At 49.5% G+C, this 16,211-nt stretch overlaps 3 protein-coding genes across 4 annotated transcripts in view; 2 read left to right on the forward strand and 1 right to left on the reverse strand.

Annotated features, from left to right (window-relative positions):
• Positions 1-15: 15 nt before the first annotated feature.
• On the forward strand, positions 16-4,910 carry NKRF (NFKB repressing factor). The gene is made up of 3 exons (XM_026039139.1): positions 16-158; positions 1,353-1,474; positions 2,457-4,910. The coding sequence occupies exons 1-3, from the start codon at positions 100-102 to the stop codon at positions 4,445-4,447; spliced, it is 2,172 nt and encodes a 723-aa protein (XP_025894924.1). The 5' UTR covers positions 16-99; the 3' UTR covers positions 4,448-4,910.
• A 2,619-nt stretch (positions 4,911-7,529) lies between these two features.
• UBE2A (ubiquitin conjugating enzyme E2 A) lies at positions 7,530-14,719 on the reverse strand. Its single transcript, XM_026038962.1, has 6 exons — positions 14,633-14,719; positions 14,302-14,382; positions 14,194-14,219; positions 10,272-10,361; positions 9,192-9,280; positions 7,530-8,758 (listed from the first exon to the last, which is right to left on the reverse strand). The coding sequence occupies exons 1-6, from the start codon at positions 14,674-14,676 to the stop codon at positions 8,630-8,632; spliced, it is 459 nt and encodes a 152-aa protein (XP_025894747.1). The 5' UTR covers positions 14,677-14,719; the 3' UTR covers positions 7,530-8,629.
• Positions 14,720-15,931: 1,212 nt separating this feature from the next.
• Positions 15,932-16,211, forward strand: part of CUNHXorf56 (chromosome unknown CXorf56 homolog) — a 3,608-nt gene continuing 3,328 nt past the window's right edge. The window contains exon 1 of one of the 2 annotated variants that reach the window (XM_026039120.1): positions 15,932-16,084. In XM_026039120.1, the coding sequence (XP_025894905.1) occupies positions 15,961-16,084 (124 nt within the window). In that variant the 5' untranslated portion in view covers positions 15,932-15,960. The remainder of the gene's footprint in view (positions 16,085-16,211) is intronic. The other variant, XM_026039119.1, reaches the window with a different exon arrangement.

Raw genomic sequence — 16,211 nt, forward strand, 5'->3', positions numbered from 1 at the left:
GAGCTGGAGCAGTGGCGGCTGCACCACGAGAGCGATCGGCACTGGGCGCTGCGGCGCCGCTTCATCCTGCGCCACCTGCCCGGCTACCGCGGCGCCGCCATGGACCGGCTGCTGTCGCTCTCGGTGCTCTGGAGCAACCACGTCTTCATGGGCTGCAGGTGAGCGCGGCCGCGGGGCGCGCGGGGCTCCCTGGGGGCTCCGCCGGGCCCCGCAGGGAGTTGGGGGCGCCCGGGGTCCTCGGGAAGCTCCGAGGGCTCCTCTGGGTGGGTGCTGAGCACCCTGGGCTGACAGCACTGCAGGCCGCGGTGCCACCGGGGCCTCCCTGCGGGTCCGGGTCCGTCCTGCCCGTGGGGAGAGGGCAGGCCGGGCCTGGGAGTCACGGAGAGGAGCTGAAGTCACGGAGAGGAGCGGATCCAGACAGGCCACCTGCGCTGTGGGGAGCCCGTCCGATCCCAGCGCCCTGCTCAGCACTGCACCTCCCTCCGTGGCATCTGCTCCTGTAACACGGCACTTGCAGCCCTTTAAAACTCACTTTTGGAAGGAACCCCCAAACTGGACTGAACCATGAGGAACTCCTCCCTCCCAAGGGCCTTATAGACATCGGAGGACATGCTCAGTTTTTGTTAGTGCTGCTGTCCCGCAGCCTTGCTGGGGAATGGTTTGCATCATTTGTACTAAATGTTACRCTGTTCTCACCAAGCATCAAACTTGGATGTGGGGTTTTTTTGTGTTTCAAATGCTAGAGAGTGGTAGCATGTTAAAATTGAGCGTGTCATTTTAGGGCATAATCTTTATGGCCCTTTAGCTCCTCTTAAATCTGAATTTCTAACATTTTTCACTGGGTATTCTCTGGAGAGAGGCCAGAGCGGCAGCAGACACGGCCTGTGAGGAAGGAGTTTAGTAGTGGGGTTTATTTAGTCTAGAGGTGGCTGCGAGAGGATGTGTGTTCTCATACATGTTAAAGATAGCTGCAAAACAAAGCAAAATGCCAGTTCTCCCCAGCTGCTGAGAGGAGGTTGCAAGAGGTAACAAACCTAAATCACACATGGGACACTTAAGGAAAGCTCCTTCTGCCTCCATGTCCAGTCTCCATCACTGGAGCTTTCAGAAGGCTTCTTTTTTCTCCCCCATTCAACCTTGGCCTTGCAATTACCACGTTTCTTTCATTTCTCCAGGAGTTAAAACTGTTGGGTTATGGCTACTCACACAGTAGGCTGGGCCATCCAGTCGCAGGTAAATCCGTGGAGCTCCTAGCTGGGAACAAGACTGTGCAGGAGATGTTGGGCTGGGGAGCGAGTGCCGGAAGGGTTTGGTCTGGTGAGGTCTAACTGCCTTCCTCGACCTCAATGCAGGTACAACCCACAGGTCATGGAGAAGGTCCTCGAGATGGCCGAAGGCATCGACATCGGGGAGACGCGGACATACGAGCTGGTCCCTGCCAGGAAGCTCAAGAGACACCTCTCTCCATCCGACAGTGAGTAGCTTGGCTGCGTGTCCCCGTTCCCGGGTGCTCTTTGACGGCTGCTCAGGATGTCTGGGAAGTGCCCGTGTGCCACAGGCCTCCTGAGAGCTCCTGCCCAACAGACTGGGGAGAAGTGACCAGCGTTTACTCTGTGGGACTGCAGCTCTTCTCCCTCTCTGCCCTGCTGGGACGTGTTCCTTTTTCATGCAGAGTTTTGTTTTTCTTTGAGAAATTCTCATGTTTAATAGAAACTTCCATGTTGTTGCGTTCCCTAATGAGAGCATTTAGGAACTACATATGTGTCACTCAGCAGGGCTACACTCAGCACAAGAGCTGTCCTGCTGGGGAGAGCTGTTAGGTGCTGCTGCAGGGCAATCATCAAAATAGCAAAACTGAGAAGGAAATGTAACTCTTGCCATAATTCATCAGCTCTGTGATAACTGAAGAATTTAACCCATGCACAGGAGCATTGCCACCTGATTTAAATATCAGTACCTGTTTATGCTGTATTTGAAAGTGCTTTTTTATCTGCAGTGAAGCAGGGTGTGATGACCTTGCTGAGGATGGTGTCCAGACAGGTGTAGTTGCCTGACCTATGTGATAGTTGCGCCTATTGCTGTTGGATTAGGCAGCTCGTTCCAAGGGTGGCCTTTTGCCCCCCATGCATGTCGTGCTTTGCCATGTGGGAGCTAAAGCTTTGACAGTGGTCAGGTAGAAGTCTTGTCTAGCCAGCTCTCTCCCCATACTCGTTACCACTAATTATGGGGAGATTTTTGTGTGGCAGTTTGTACAGATAGACATATCTCTGTAGTGACTTTTACAATGCTCTGTCTGATCAATGGCAAGCATTTGGAGAAAGAAACCTCTGATTTTGTGGGTAAAAAGTGGATTTTTGTGTTTAAAGCCTGCGGGCTCCTCCTGGAGATCCTTTTGAAAGCATCATCTCACTGCCACAGTGTGTGTTGGTAATATTCCCATTTCCCTCCATCTGCAGGTCCAGAGCCAGAGGAGATTCCCGAGCCTCCCAAAAAGATGGTCCCCAGGTTTCGGGTACGCCCGCGCTTCGAGCCCATACACTTCGTAAGCAGCGCTGAGAAGGACGCCAAGAAGGAAGATTCTTACAATCACCAAGTGCAGGAGGTGGCCCAGGAGGCACCTCCGAACAACGTAGCGCACCCGGCTGGGAACTGCACGAACTCTCCCTTGGAGAGCACCCAGGAGGTGGATCCCCAGCTCTCCAGCTCTGCTGGGCTCGGCTTGGCRAGCCACGTAGCAATAACCAACAGGGCTGTGAACAATGTGGACGCTGCGCCCCGTGGTGTGGGACAGGTTTCCGTTTCCCCTTCAACTGTCCAGTCTTCATCAGAGACTTTCCCCCCGTCAGCTCTGGTACTAAAGCAGAGTTTTATTGAGAAACTCTCAGCAGCTGTCTGGAAAAATCTTGCTAACCCCGATGCCAACACCGGRACTGAAAAAATTAACTACACGTATCTGTTGACACGCTCAATTCAGGCATGCAAGACAAATCCTGAATATATTTATACTCCTCTCAAAGAGATAGCCCCTGCTGACCTCCCCAAGAGTAAGAAGCTCTTAACAGATGGCTTTGCCTGTGAAGTGCGATGTCAGAACATCTACCTGGCCACTGGTTACGCTGGCAGCAAGAACGGGTCCAGGGATCGCGCCGCGGAGCAGGCAGTCAGGCTGCTGCAGAAGTCCGTGGAAGTCAGAGTTGTCCAGCGCAAGTTCAGACACGTCTACCACGAGGACCTGGTGGTGTGTCAGGCAGGTGTGAATCGCTTCGACTTCCCTCCTGCCCTCAAACCCCACGATGAGTTTGTAGCTGCCAACAGGGAYTGCGTCCCTGCGCAGGCTGGTACTGACGGTGCGAAAACGTCCGCCAATACCAGCAAACACTGGACTAGTTTTGTCCTCACGGAGAATGCTAGYGACGCAATAGGGATCCTTAACAATTCTGCCTCCTATAACAAAATGTCTGTTGAATATAAATATGACTTAATGCCCAACCGCCTGTGGCGCTGCCGGGTGTATCTGCAGGACCACTGCTTGGCAGAGGGCTTTGGCACCAAGAAGACCAGCAAGCAYGCAGCAGCCGACGAGGCGCTGAAGATCCTGCAGAAGACCCAGTCGAACCTGACAGCCATCAAGGTGACTCAGGTTCAGAAGGTGGGTTGCTCGTCGCGGGGCTCTGGAAGGAAGAAGGACCTGAAGGACCTCGTGGTTTATGAGAACTCCAGTAATCCRGTGTGCACCCTGAACGACACGGCGCAGTTCAACAAGATGACGGTGGAGTACGTCTTCGAGAGGATGACCGGCATGCGGTGGAAGTGCAAGGTGCTGCTTGAAAATGAGTTCATCGCAGAAGCAGTTGGAGTGAAGAAATCTGTGAAGCACGAGGCAGCAGAGGAAGCTGTGAAAATCCTCAAAAAGACTCAGCCAACTGTTGTTAATAACCTGAAGAAAGGCACCGTCGAAGATGTCATCTCCAGAAATGAGATCCGGGGTCGGTCAGCAGAAGAGGCTTTCAAACAGAAGATCAAAGAAGACAACATTGGGAATCAAATTTTAAGAAAGATGGGCTGGACAGGTGGTGGCTTAGGGAAGGACGGCGAAGGGATAAGGGAGCCTATTTCGGTGAAGGAGCAGTTTAAAAGGGAAGGACTTGGGCTTGATGTAGAACGGGTGAACAAAATCGCTAAAAGAGATATCGAGCAGATCATTCGAAACTATGCACGCTCTGAGAGTCACATTGACTTGACTTTCTCTACAGAACTTAACAACGATGAGCGGAAGCAGATACATCAGATTGCCCAAAAATACGGTCTTAAAAGTAARTCTCACGGGCAGGGCCACGATAGATACCTGGTGGTGAGCAGGAAGCGGCGCAAGGAGGATCTGTTAGACCAGCTGAAGCAGGAAGGCCAGGTTGGACATTACGAGCTTATTATGCCGCAAGCAAATTGAGGTTACGGTGTCCAGTTCTGCAGGAGAAAGTGTGGTGAGACCGAACTGCCTAGATCCCTAATTAAAGAAAGAGATGCTGCATTTTCTTGTTGTGGGTTGTATTAACATGAAGGTGTTTTACTTGGCTCATGCAATTTTTAAAATATTACTAGACAATTAGAACCGGCAAAGTTCTGTTCAATATAGTAGCGCAGCCCAAAAAAACAATAGTGCTGTTAYTGTATGTGTCTTTGATATTACTTGTACCTTCACATTTTAATAGTTTTGTAATAGCAAAAACACATGTCCAACCAGAAAGCATTTGACAGCATTTAAAATTATACCCTTTTTGATTGAGAAAGGAAAAAAGAAAAAAAAAGCCTTTTTTTTTTAAAAAAAAAAACAAAAACAAGAAAAAAAGAAAAGGAAATGCAGTGTGGAGGAATAAATCTGTATGTAAAGTGGGTATTGATGACAATAAAAATACAATTTTATTTCTGGAAAAAAAAYRGGATTTGTCACATTTTGTACAAATTTTGTGTGAAACTGTATTTACTCTTGAGAAATCTATAGCAAGCTCTTGTCTCTGCTGCATATGTRTGTAGAGAGAGAGGTCCTTTACGAATTAAACAATAGGTTATTAATAGATTTTTATACCTTAAATCTCCCATACTGAGAATCACTGAATGCCCCTTAATTATCAGTGTGTTGAACTTAGAGAATTCTGGTGGCTCTTTGCCTTGAAGCAGTGCTTGACATGTGCAAATACTGTGGTGAAGTGTGAAAAAAAAAAAAAAATATATATATATATATATATATATATGTATATATATAAAAGGAGGTAAAGGCAGAACCCACACATCAAGGATGCTGTGTAGCCTGTGGGGACTGTTATATAACTTATTTTTTTACTTTGAATATATACGCTCTTTAGTCCTGAGCAAAATGAAATCTCTGGTTAATTATTTCTGTGCTCAGTGACTGTACCTGTGTTTGTGGCTGTCGAGGGAGAGGCACCAGGAAATTCTCAGTTTTCCTGCCGCGTAAGCGGCCTCATCCTGGTGCTGCCCAGGCCCATTCCGTCTCTGCCCGCTGCCGTTCCCGACATTGCGGGAAAGCCGCCTTCCTGCTCCCAGACTGTGAGGGCAGGAGTCGGCCTGGGAGGAGGCAAGGGGAAAACCTGTCCCTAACTTGGACATTAGGGAGTGTCTGCCCTGATGACAGGGCCAACTAATGGTTCTGTAGCACAAAGCCGGCTCATTACGGCAACCTGGGTGAGGTGTTCCTCTGTGTTCCCTTGGCTTGTATCCCAGCTGTTGTTTTGTTCACTTGTTTCCATCTCCTGTCCTGCTTCTTTTTCTATCCTTTGATAACCTTTGCTTTGAAGAGGGTGATTCCCCCTTGCTTGGGAAGCAGACGATCCCRGTGCTGCGCAGCCGCGGGCGGTCTCATCCCATCCATGTGCCAAGGAGGAGGCAGCGCTGGAGGAACCGCAGTTACAGGTAAGGAAGGAGCAACTGCTCCCGTTCTGATTAGATGACTTCAGTGCAGCTTCTGCTGGCTCAAGCCTCTCARACATAATCATGCTGCTTCTGTCTCTGGAGACAAATAATCTGGCAGTGATTCTGGAAGTATTTTCTCAATATCTGTGCACTTTTGCCTCTCTCAGTTTCTGAATTCTGCTCTCAGGGACTGAGCTGTAGCAGATGGCACTGTAGGAGTGCAAGAAGCCTGGTTCTTTTATATCTAGGCAGCTATTCCTGCAGGCGGGAAGCGTGCAGCTTCCCCCCCCCAACTGCTGGGTAGTCAGTAGCTGTTGAGAACTTGCTGCTTCCAGGACAGGTTGGAGCAGCAGGGCCCTGTTGCTGTTCTCCATGGGTGCAGTAGGAGTGAAAACTGCCCCGTTCCCCAGCACGGAGCTGGATACATGTAAAGATTCCTCAGCAGAGGTGGGTGGTTGGCTGCAGTGCCTGCGGCTGGGGCTTGTTTTGTGTCCTGGGGAGCCATTTGGATGGGTATCCATGGCTCTTTGCCAAGCGTGGCCCCTTCTGTCAGCTGTGGCTGGGAGCTGCCAGAGCTGAAGAGGGCATCCTGTGGGATGGAAGCTCAGAGGCAGCGCTGTGTGGCCTGAAAGAAAGGCAGTGGATGAAGATAAAAGAGCAAGATTTTTACATCTTGATGCTGCTCTTATTTTGGGCCTGCTCCTTCTTTTGTTTGTTTGCTTTTCTTTTGGAGAGAGTCTTTTCCGTAGAGATGCTCAGGAATTGCTCTCCTGCCTTACCCAGGCTGCCAGTCCAGCCCTGGGCTGTTCAAGGGTGATGGAAGTAGCTCTCTGACCCACGCCATGAAGTGATTTGGCCTTTAGGAGAGTTAGCAAGTGTAACAGGCAGGACTGCAATGGTAAAACCCTGCACTGACTCTTAAGGCCCCAGGAGGCCCTTGAGCCCTAAGGCCTTTTCAGGGCCTGTCACCAATGTGAGGGAATAGATCTCACCTCAATCTCACCTTAATGGCTGTGATAGCTTCTGGCCTTGTTGTAATCAGTGAGGTGGCACTATTAGCTCCTGCTAAGTGTGCTTTTAAATCCTCTTCTCCCCATCTGTCCCAAGCTTCCTGCAAGCACTTTCCTGGCTCAGAGCAGGATTGTTTTTCCTCTTTCCCTTGAAAAGTTTGTTGATCCTGGTCTTTCCTTCCTTCCTCTCCCCCTGCCACCTTCACATTTTGGGATGGTTTCATTCTATAAACCCAACATGAGAGCTTGCCTCAACCCTGCCCCTCCCTTCTTGGAATGAAACAGTTCAAGGGCCCTTAATGCTAAGAGACCTTTAAGCCATCTCCCCYCAGGCTGAAATAACCACAAGTGTACAGCTCTTGCCTATTTATACAATAAGCATTTAAGGTTACACTTTATTTACAAGTTTTGAAAAATGTACAGTTTCTTACATGGGTTACTTGTGCAAAGTTGTACTTCTTAACTAACGGACCAATGTGCACACAAGACACTGGAACAGTGGACAACACAATTGTAGGTTTCATCCCACGCTGCTGCTCAAGGTACTGTATCCAAATGTACAAACTTAGCCTTACAAAAAAAGTGAGTCTGGACTTACAAATTTCTTTTTTTAGGGTTGAAAAAGTACTTTCATAAAATTGAAGGAAAACTAACTGAAGCATGCAGCAGTAGCTCACAAACCACAGAGTAATCTACAAAGAGCAGGAACTGCAGACACTCAGGTGCCTACCCCATCCTTCAAACTTTCCAAGAAGCAAAGTTGGATCCCAACAAATTTATCTTTTGCAGATAAAGGTAAGGGTAGTGAGGGAGAATGACACTAAAGGAAGTGTTATTCCCCCCTGGCACCACTTTGGGTTTTACTTCTTCCTCAACATGGAAGGTCTTTTACTCAGAGTGCCACAGCTCTGCCTGGTTTTGTCCCATAGTGCCTTGGTGACAGGACTACAGGAGCTGACTGAAGCAGTCTCTATAGGCATGTGCTTCAACACACTATTTAAAATAAAAGGGGGGGGTTATTTCTCACCCTAAACAAAAAAAAAAAGTACCACAGCTGTAATGATTTATGTATACCTATACATAAATCCTGCACATTAAGTGCAGAAGTGACTAGCCTCCCCGGTCTTACTCATCAGTTGAACTGGAATCAGTGTTGGAGTTGATGGATTTTTCACAAGTGAGGAATTGATAAACCAGTACAAATGGGAAACAAGAGGTTGTTTCTTTACTTGCTACTTACAAAGGCAGTGGGGTCTAAACCAATAGTAAGAGGTAAATGACCAGCCTGGACAGATCAGCACTTTAGTAATATCAGTTAAAAAATGTATGTGTATAAACATCCCTTTTGTCAAGCTACACATAAGCATCACTGTGTATAACACAATTACACTTAAAAGCTTAGTGTACACTACAGAAATGCACAATACTGCCCTAAGACTGGAGAGGGACCACAGAAATGAATTCAGCATGAGTAATTCTTTTGCAAGTAACCCAAGTACAGTACATTTGACTTCAAAGTGGGTGCTTTCTGATGTCCAAGGAAAAGAAGCTTCAGCAAGGGAGGGTGGCAACAGCACAACAGCTATTCTGCTTTCAAAGTAAATGCAGTGATGCTAGGAGGAAGAAGATGACTCAGACACTTCGTATATGATTTTCCTCATCACCAGAGTGTTCATTTGCATCATCCTGGGTCAACAGTCACGCCAACTCTGTTCTACTATTGCAGAAACCCGTTTTTCATATTCCCGCTTATTCTCTTGGTATAGTTGAGCTGCCTGGCTGTTCGCTGGACTGTTAGGATTTGGCTCATCCAATAGAGACTGTGCAAAAAGAGAAGAGATTCTTAGGCACGTAGAGTATTTGCAGCATGTATAAATAACATTCTTTAAGGTATCCAGACTAAGACTACACCAGTTCATCTAAAAATGTATGGTAAGCCTTTAAGACTAACAGTGTTTTAACTAATAGCTGAAATTTATTGGAAGCTTTGTCCCTATTTGTCTTAGTCTTAGCAGGCTAGACAACATGTTTTAACTGATAGCCAAGAGCAAGATATGACATTAGATATGAACCTTCAGTGACCACCTACAGGTAGTGAGTCCAGTCAGTCTGCAGCTGCTGGCATTCATAGTGCTGCCAGCTCAACAACTACATTTTGATCTTTGTTATCAAGAGCAAAAACATCATTTTTTGTTTTGTTTGTCAAAACATCCTAATCTAATTCTGCTTTTTCATGCAGAGTTATCTCTTTACCTGTATGGATGTTAAGATGGAGGAGACATCATAAGTAGGACTCCAACGATTCTGAAGAATATCCAGACATATACTACCATCTGCATAGACTAGAAAAGGTTCAAGAAGAATGGCTTAAAACAGAAGTTGCAGAACTGCACGTATTTCTTAGTATTACCTGCTCCTGAAAAGCTGTTTTCTGACAAACACTAGAAAGAGTCAGTGTTTGACAGACTGAAAGCCAACACTGATGGCCTGTCACTGGAGCAGCCCCAGCTACCCTTAAATTCAGCCCTTGTCCGTTCARTGAGGCTTCTGTGACACTGTGACTAGGGATGGGGTGAAACCAGCATGAACAGATGTAAGGCAAAAAACCCTGATGTACCTACAGGAAAACTAACAGAACACTAGTAAAAATCTGTTTACAGAGRAGGCTTCCCCACAGAGCATCTCTAACAAGCAACATCCAGTCAACTTTCTTATGACAGGTCTAGAAAGACCTGCCCTTTCCTCCCCCTACTCAACCTAACCCACAAGTGCTTGCTTGCTACAACTCAGTTTCAGGAATTTCTTCATAAAGCTGCTGTTTGGTGACAAGGAATGCATCTCCAATCTTGAATTACCACAGCAGGTCATGAATGAATTTATCTTATTGTCACCACATGTAGCTAAAAGAACAGTACTGCATCGCAAAGCCTGACAAGCAAAAGTTCTTACAGTCACCTTCCTTTGTCTTTAAAAGACGACTGCATAGGGAAGTGCTGTGGTGATATGCATATATGTAAATGTATGCATGTACACATTAGAGAGGCATCTGCTATTTAAGCAAGTACAAAGTATGTGCGTCTCAGGCTTAAAAGACAAGTCAGAGAGGAAAGAACAGGATCAGCACTCAGCTGTAACACCTGTGAGCCAAGAGGCTCCTTTTCTGCCCTTTTCTTTAAACACTGCTCACACATCCATCCTCACAGAAACTACACAGAACCAGACTGGATTTTGGTAGCTTATTGGACAGTAAAGGCTTTTAAAATAACTTTTATTTTTTTCTAAAAAGGTATTGGAAGCTATAGTTTAAAAAACAAGCATTATGCAAGTACTTACCATTTGGATGAAACATTTTAGAGACAAATCTAACAGTAGGTGGCTTATTTGGATATTCTTCTGTGAATTCTATGGTAAGTTTGAAAGTTCCTGGAGTTGAGAGAGAAATAAGTAACATTTTATTCAGAAGAAATTTACACAATGGATGAACAAGCAGTGTCCCTCTAAGCCCAGACCGGTGCAGTCATGGCCAAACACATGTGCTGCCTACAGAACTCCGATTGCTTGAGCCCACAGTGATCAACTCATGCTCTAGAGAGCTCTCCTAGAAGAGTTTCTCCTRTGACTTCTTTTATTGATGCAGCTACTGCCCTGCTCCAAAGATGTATGTTAGGAAATAAAGCCACCCTTGAGGTTTTCCTCTGGAAAGCTCAACTGCAGTGCCTTGTAGAAGAAACAAAAGGATGTTTTGCAAATCCTACAGATTGGAATATGCTATTTTTATTATTTATCTGCATAAGTTTCATCTCTAAGGCAATCAGACAGTATTGTAGCCAATCAGCAATACCCAAATTAGACAGCTTAAGAAAAAAAAAGGGGGGGGGAGGGGGCACAAATCATTTGCTTCCCTCCTAGCTAGTTCTCCCTCAGAGAAGGATGGCTTAGAGGAGTCAGAAGACTGTACAGTAAGTTCCAAACTAAATGTTTTAACAGTCTTCTGTGCAAGTTATTTAGCCCCCTTTTTCAGGCTATGACAATCTGAGAATAAAGAGTCTGTCAAGTAAGCTAAAAGCACTGCTAGCCATTCAAGTCACTACTTAAAGAACTATGCATTAAAGAACTCTTCATTGAAGTGTTTGGCTATGCCAAGGGAGGAATATTTGAAGCATCTTCCTATAAAGAATTCTCTCTCTGTAAAGTAACTTATTGTAAGAGCTCTAAGAATCTGCCATAGAGAATTTAACACTTTTAATACTTTTTTTTTTTGAAGTCTTGGTGGTCAGCAGTTCTAATAAAGCTCCTCCTTGCTGAATACTGTCACAAAGTTTCCCAGCTCTTGTCTAATGCAAGGTATCCCATCATTTGGCTGACAAACGTGCCAGAGAACAGATTGGTGGCTGGAAAACAGATATTCAAGCCCTCTCCTTTCTATCAGTAAGGGTCAACAGTATCTTCAGGGATGCCTCCCTTTATAAGCAGATAAGCTACAAAGTTGAATTATAAGAAATAAAGGTCATTGCTTTGACGTTCCAGTACGTAAGACAGAGCACAGATGYTGAGGCTTTCCTCTGTTCCACTGCTGGACACAAAGCTCTGAAACAGACCAAAAGCAAGCTCTGTGCACTGGCTGTTTATTACTAGCCTAACGACGGGCAGGAGCAGAACAACATCTTACTGCAAAGGGAATGAGAACAGCCTCGCTCAGGCATCAAGCAACATCTGTGCACTACAATCACTCAAATCAAGGCTAGTCTGCAGTGCTGATTTCAAGTCTGACTAAGGCAGATGCTTTTAGATCAGCTTGAAAGGCAACCCTGGAGAGTTCAGTAACAACTTCTGCCAGCTGCAGGCAGTCAGTTTAAGACCATCTTTCCTTCCATACATGGTTACAAGCAATATCAGCAGTCTAGAATCAGATGGAGAGACCTTGCTAACTGTCCCTGCACTAGCTCTGCACTCAGGATCCTCCTGTTCGTCAAGTACTAAAGCAGATGCTTCTGTCTGTGAAAGAGTGAGCAGGCAAGGAGCACGCTGAGAAGTGAGTACCAACCATCAAGTGGGGTCAACAAGCACACTTGAGAAGATGGAAGTTGTTCCACAGCACTGACTGCAGCAGGAGCAGAGCGGGGCAGATACGACAGACGGAAAGCAGCACCAAGGGCAGTCTGGTCTTACAATTCATTTGGAACTACTGAGAACAGAGAAGCCATCTGTTCCTCTATGGACAGTGCATTATATTCAACAGTGACCTGACTGAGCAGGTAGACAGTTCTAGCTGGACTATCTAGGTGCTCAGRTTCCCAAGCAGGACGGAGAGTAGCAGTGGTTCCTTTCAAGAGCTCCCACAGTGTCCAACACCTTGTTATCTGGCATTACCGAAGGACAATTCCAGAGATKAACTGAAGCAAACCTCAGGGTCACTCACATCTAAAGCCTGCACCAGGAAAAAGGGTGTCAGGACACRCAACACTGGGGATGAGCCTGCAGTGTCCACAGCTCTCCTGTCATTAGTTTCACAATTTAATTGGTGAGTCTCACAACTTATTCAAGTCAGCCAGTTTTAAAAGGAAAAGCATAGCATTCACCATCATTATTACATGATAATTAACATCCGTTATTAGGAGAGCATTCTCTTTCCCATCTTGCACTGATCTTGTAGCTCTGCTTCTTCTGTTTTAGGGTCTGAGATTTTAGTAGGGCTAAAAGGAGGCTTCCCCATGACTCTAGGCTGGCTGAGCATCCCAGCCTCACCCTTCCAGCTGCAAGGAGCAAGACTGGCCCCGCAAATCCAGCGTCACAAAGCAGGGCCAATTCCTTCCTGCCAAGTTTTAATTCCTTCCTCTCAGCAGTTTTAAACTTCAAACAGTTGTGAGTGCAAGAGGCCCTAAGTACATGAGATTAAGGCACTACATGACCATAATGGAAAGCCACAGACATAATCAATAGGTCAGGGCCTCAGAAGCAGTCTCCAGTCTCCAGCAAGTAACTGGATATATACAGAAAAAGCCTTATAAACATTCACAGGTCTTGTCCCGAACTAGAATTGACTGAACATGGAAACAAACTGCAATTTACCAGGTCCACTGGAAAGAGAGGACCCCCAAAGAGCTAATCACTCCCATCAATATTAGTGGCAGTGTACCAAGAAGCCAGGGAGCGCTAACAAACTTCTGTGAAGTTTAAGAAAATCCTTAAACTTGCAAGATGACATTTTAGAAAACATTTGTGCCACTTCTGTGCTATTTCTTAGAAAATACTCAAGTTACACGCTGCATTAAGACTTCTGAAACGGCATCTATGCCAAATTTCTTGTATAATCACATATGGAGAGAAAAAAAAAGGGGGGGGGGGAGTCTCAGGCCAGAAATACTCCAATAATCAAAAATTTCACTTAAAAGATTCAGAATTTACTAGTTTGTCTGTAAGTGCTACCAGGGATAATGGAGTCAGCCAAGAACAACTTGAGAGTTGAAGAGTTTTTCCTATGCTTTTATCATGAGTCATGAAGATCTAGGATTATAGTCCTGCAGTGAAAGTCTGTATTACATATTTAAATACACACAAACACACAGAGATTTCAGTTAGATGATATTTCATGTCTAACAAGTTGAGGGGGTTTGTTTGTTTGTTTTTTACAAAAGATGCTGAAACACTCCTAGAGCATCAGCTGAATTATAAAAGAGAGTAAGCGAGACAGAAACAAGCAMTGCACGGTGGGAACCCTGGATGACACTGACTGTAGCAGAGTAAGGTAGACAGCAAGAAAATAAACTTCTATTCTGGACTTCCTCAAAGACCCAGCCCGTTTCCTTACGTTACCTGCCTCACCCTGGGGCTTACTTGTGAAGCCTTTTCAGCATCAAGAAGCCACAACTCAGGATAAATCATTCCTAATGATATCAGATCTCTAGCAGGTTTTTGGCAGTGCTCCAACTACGCCTCTCTGAAAACACGGCCCAGAACTCAACAAAAATGCTCAGATATCCTTAGAACAGCACAGTAGCTCCAACCAAGGGGAGCCTGATGGTGGTTCTGAGCAACCCTCTGCGGGCTAATTTGGGCATTTTCATAAATCCAGGCCTGCAGGCTCRTTTACATGTTTCTGTAGATGAGGGCAGCCTTCTGCACCAACCCCACGCTTTCCAAGGGACGGGACAGAGTGTCAGAGGGGGCCCCCACGCTGCCCCCTCCGCCCAGGCCCAACCTGTTGCCACCCAGCAGGGCCCGGCCGGGCAGGCCGCGGCGCCCCGGCCGCACTCACCGTCCTCGAAGGGGGTCCCCTCGGGCCTGCAGGGGGGAAGAAGCAGAGCAGAGCGTTACCCGCGGCCTAGCCCGGCCCCGCGCCCGCGCCGCCCCCGGCCCCGCTCACCCGAAGATGACGGCGTTCCACACCATGATGTTGTTCTCGGAGGGCGCGCCGCTCACGCCGGCCGGCGGGTCCTCCTGCAGCCTGCGGGGCGCACGGAGCCTCAGCCGCCCTGCCCGCCTCCCCGCGCCCTGCGCACTCGGCGTAGCCCGCGCAGGGAGCCGCGCGCCGCTGCGCAAACGGCGTAACCCGCTGCCGGGCGGCGCGGCCCAGCGCTACGCAATCAGCGGAGCGCGCCCTGCCCCGCCGCCATGTTGTGCTGGCCCCCTCCTCCGCCGGCGCCGCCGAGCCCGTCCCCGCCGCGCTCCCCTCCCGCCGCCAGCCGCCTCGGTACCTCTTGAAGTCCCGCATGAGGCGCCTACGGGCCGGGGTGGACATGGCGGGCGCAGGGGTACGGATCACTCATGCACCACGGCGGGGCGAGACGCGTTGCCCGCGGACGCGGCAGCGGGCTGCGAGCGGCGGCGCTGGGGACGGGCGGCGAGCGCGGCCGCTACCACGGGCCGGCGCGGGGAGGGGGGCGCGGGCTGCGCCGGCTGCTGCGCTGCTGCCCGGCGGTGCGGGCCGTACCAAGTGCGCGAGGGGGCGGAGCCGGATGCCGCTGGAGCCGCCGCTACCACCGCGGCCGAGGGGGCGAAGGGCGGGGCTACGGCACCGCGGACGGCACCAACGCCCGCCGCGCGCGGGGGCGGAACGCGCCGGCTGACGTCATGGGCAGAGGGCGGGCCGCCTTGGCGCCCACAGAGCGGGGCTCGCGCCCACCCCGCGGGGGCGCTGCGGTGGGACGGGCGGGCCCCGCCCCCGGCGCCGCTCAGCGCCTCCATTTGCACTGGGCGCTGGTGCAGCGCGGGTGGGTGTTCGTGGGTGTCTCCGGTACTGCCGTTAATAACAGCGAGAGCAMAGCGGGGGGCTCCTTGCCCCCCACCTGCTGTGCCCCCTTCTCTGCCCTTGACGAGTTCTCTAGGAGGAAATAATCCCCCTTCTGCCTTTCCTGTATCCCTGGAGAGTGAAAAAATTCCCTGCTGCTGCCCAGAATAGAAAGGCTAGGCTCTGGCTTTGTAAACTTCGGTCATGCAGTTATGTGGGAGGAGGCTTAAACCACGGGCAGAAGACTCATTACCGTTAACAGAAGCAGTGAGGTGAAAGAAAGGAACAGCTACATCTTGCCAGACATAGAAACTACAGCTGTGACTGCATGGAGAAAATAATAACAATAAAGGTCTTATTCTTGGTCTTTGCTACTCTTGTTGGGACTGAGGAGTAATAAATGGATGAGCTACTGATGTCCACGGGTGAGATGTTGTTCTGTTTCCTGTGCTCCGGAGTGCAGGCAGCGGCTGTTCGCCTGCAGGTGACGGAGCCCCAGCTCTTTGGAAGGGCCTCGGCCGCCTTTCCCGCCCCGCTGCCTGCGGCGCCCGGAGGAGCCGAGGCCGTTTGTCGCTCTCCGAGCAACGTCTCGAGGCGCGGCCCTGCCGTGCGGTGCGGCCGCCATGGGCCGCGCTGCAGAGCCGGCCCGCTCCGCTCCGCTCCCTCGCCGCCCGGAGCGCGGCGGCCGCAGCCCGCTGACGCCTCCCGCCGGCCCCGCTCGGCGACTGCCGCGGCGCCGGCCCTTCCCCCCGTGACGGCGGGGCGGCGCGGGGGCAGCTCCGCCCGCCCGCCGCCATGCCCAAGGTGGTGTCGCGCTCCGTGGTGTGCTCCGACACGCGCGACCGCGAGGAGTACGACGATGGCGAGAAGCCGCTGCACGTCTACTACTGCCTCTGCGGGCAGATGGTGCTGGTGCTGGGTGAGCCCGCGGCGGCGCCGGCGCGGGCACGGGCGGCCCTCGCGGGGCGGCCGTTGGACGGCGGCGTGGAGGGGCGCGCCGCGACCGTTGGGGGGTGAGGGAGGGAATGGAGGGGGCGCGCAGCGAC

Source organism: Nothoprocta perdicaria, unplaced genomic scaffold, assembly GCF_003342845.1.
Source record: "Nothoprocta perdicaria isolate Ctin4 unplaced genomic scaffold, notPer1 scaffold_22, whole genome shotgun sequence".
NCBI lineage: Eukaryota > Metazoa > Chordata > Aves > Tinamiformes > Tinamidae > Nothoprocta > Nothoprocta perdicaria.

Excerpts from the sequence above, each read along its gene's own strand:
- UBE2A (XM_026038962.1), bottom strand. The coding sequence starts at position 14,676 with ATGTCCACCCCGGCCCGTAGGCGCCTCATGCGGGACTTCAAGAG. Across the intron at positions 14,383-14,632 it reads CTCATGCGGGACTTCAAGAG|GCTGCAGGAGGACCCGCCGG; the intron begins GTACCGAGGCGG and ends TGCGCCCCGCAG. Across the intron at positions 8,759-9,191 it reads CCATCTTAACATCCATACAG|TCTCTATTGGATGAGCCAAA; the intron begins GTAAAGAGATAA and ends CTTTTTGCACAG.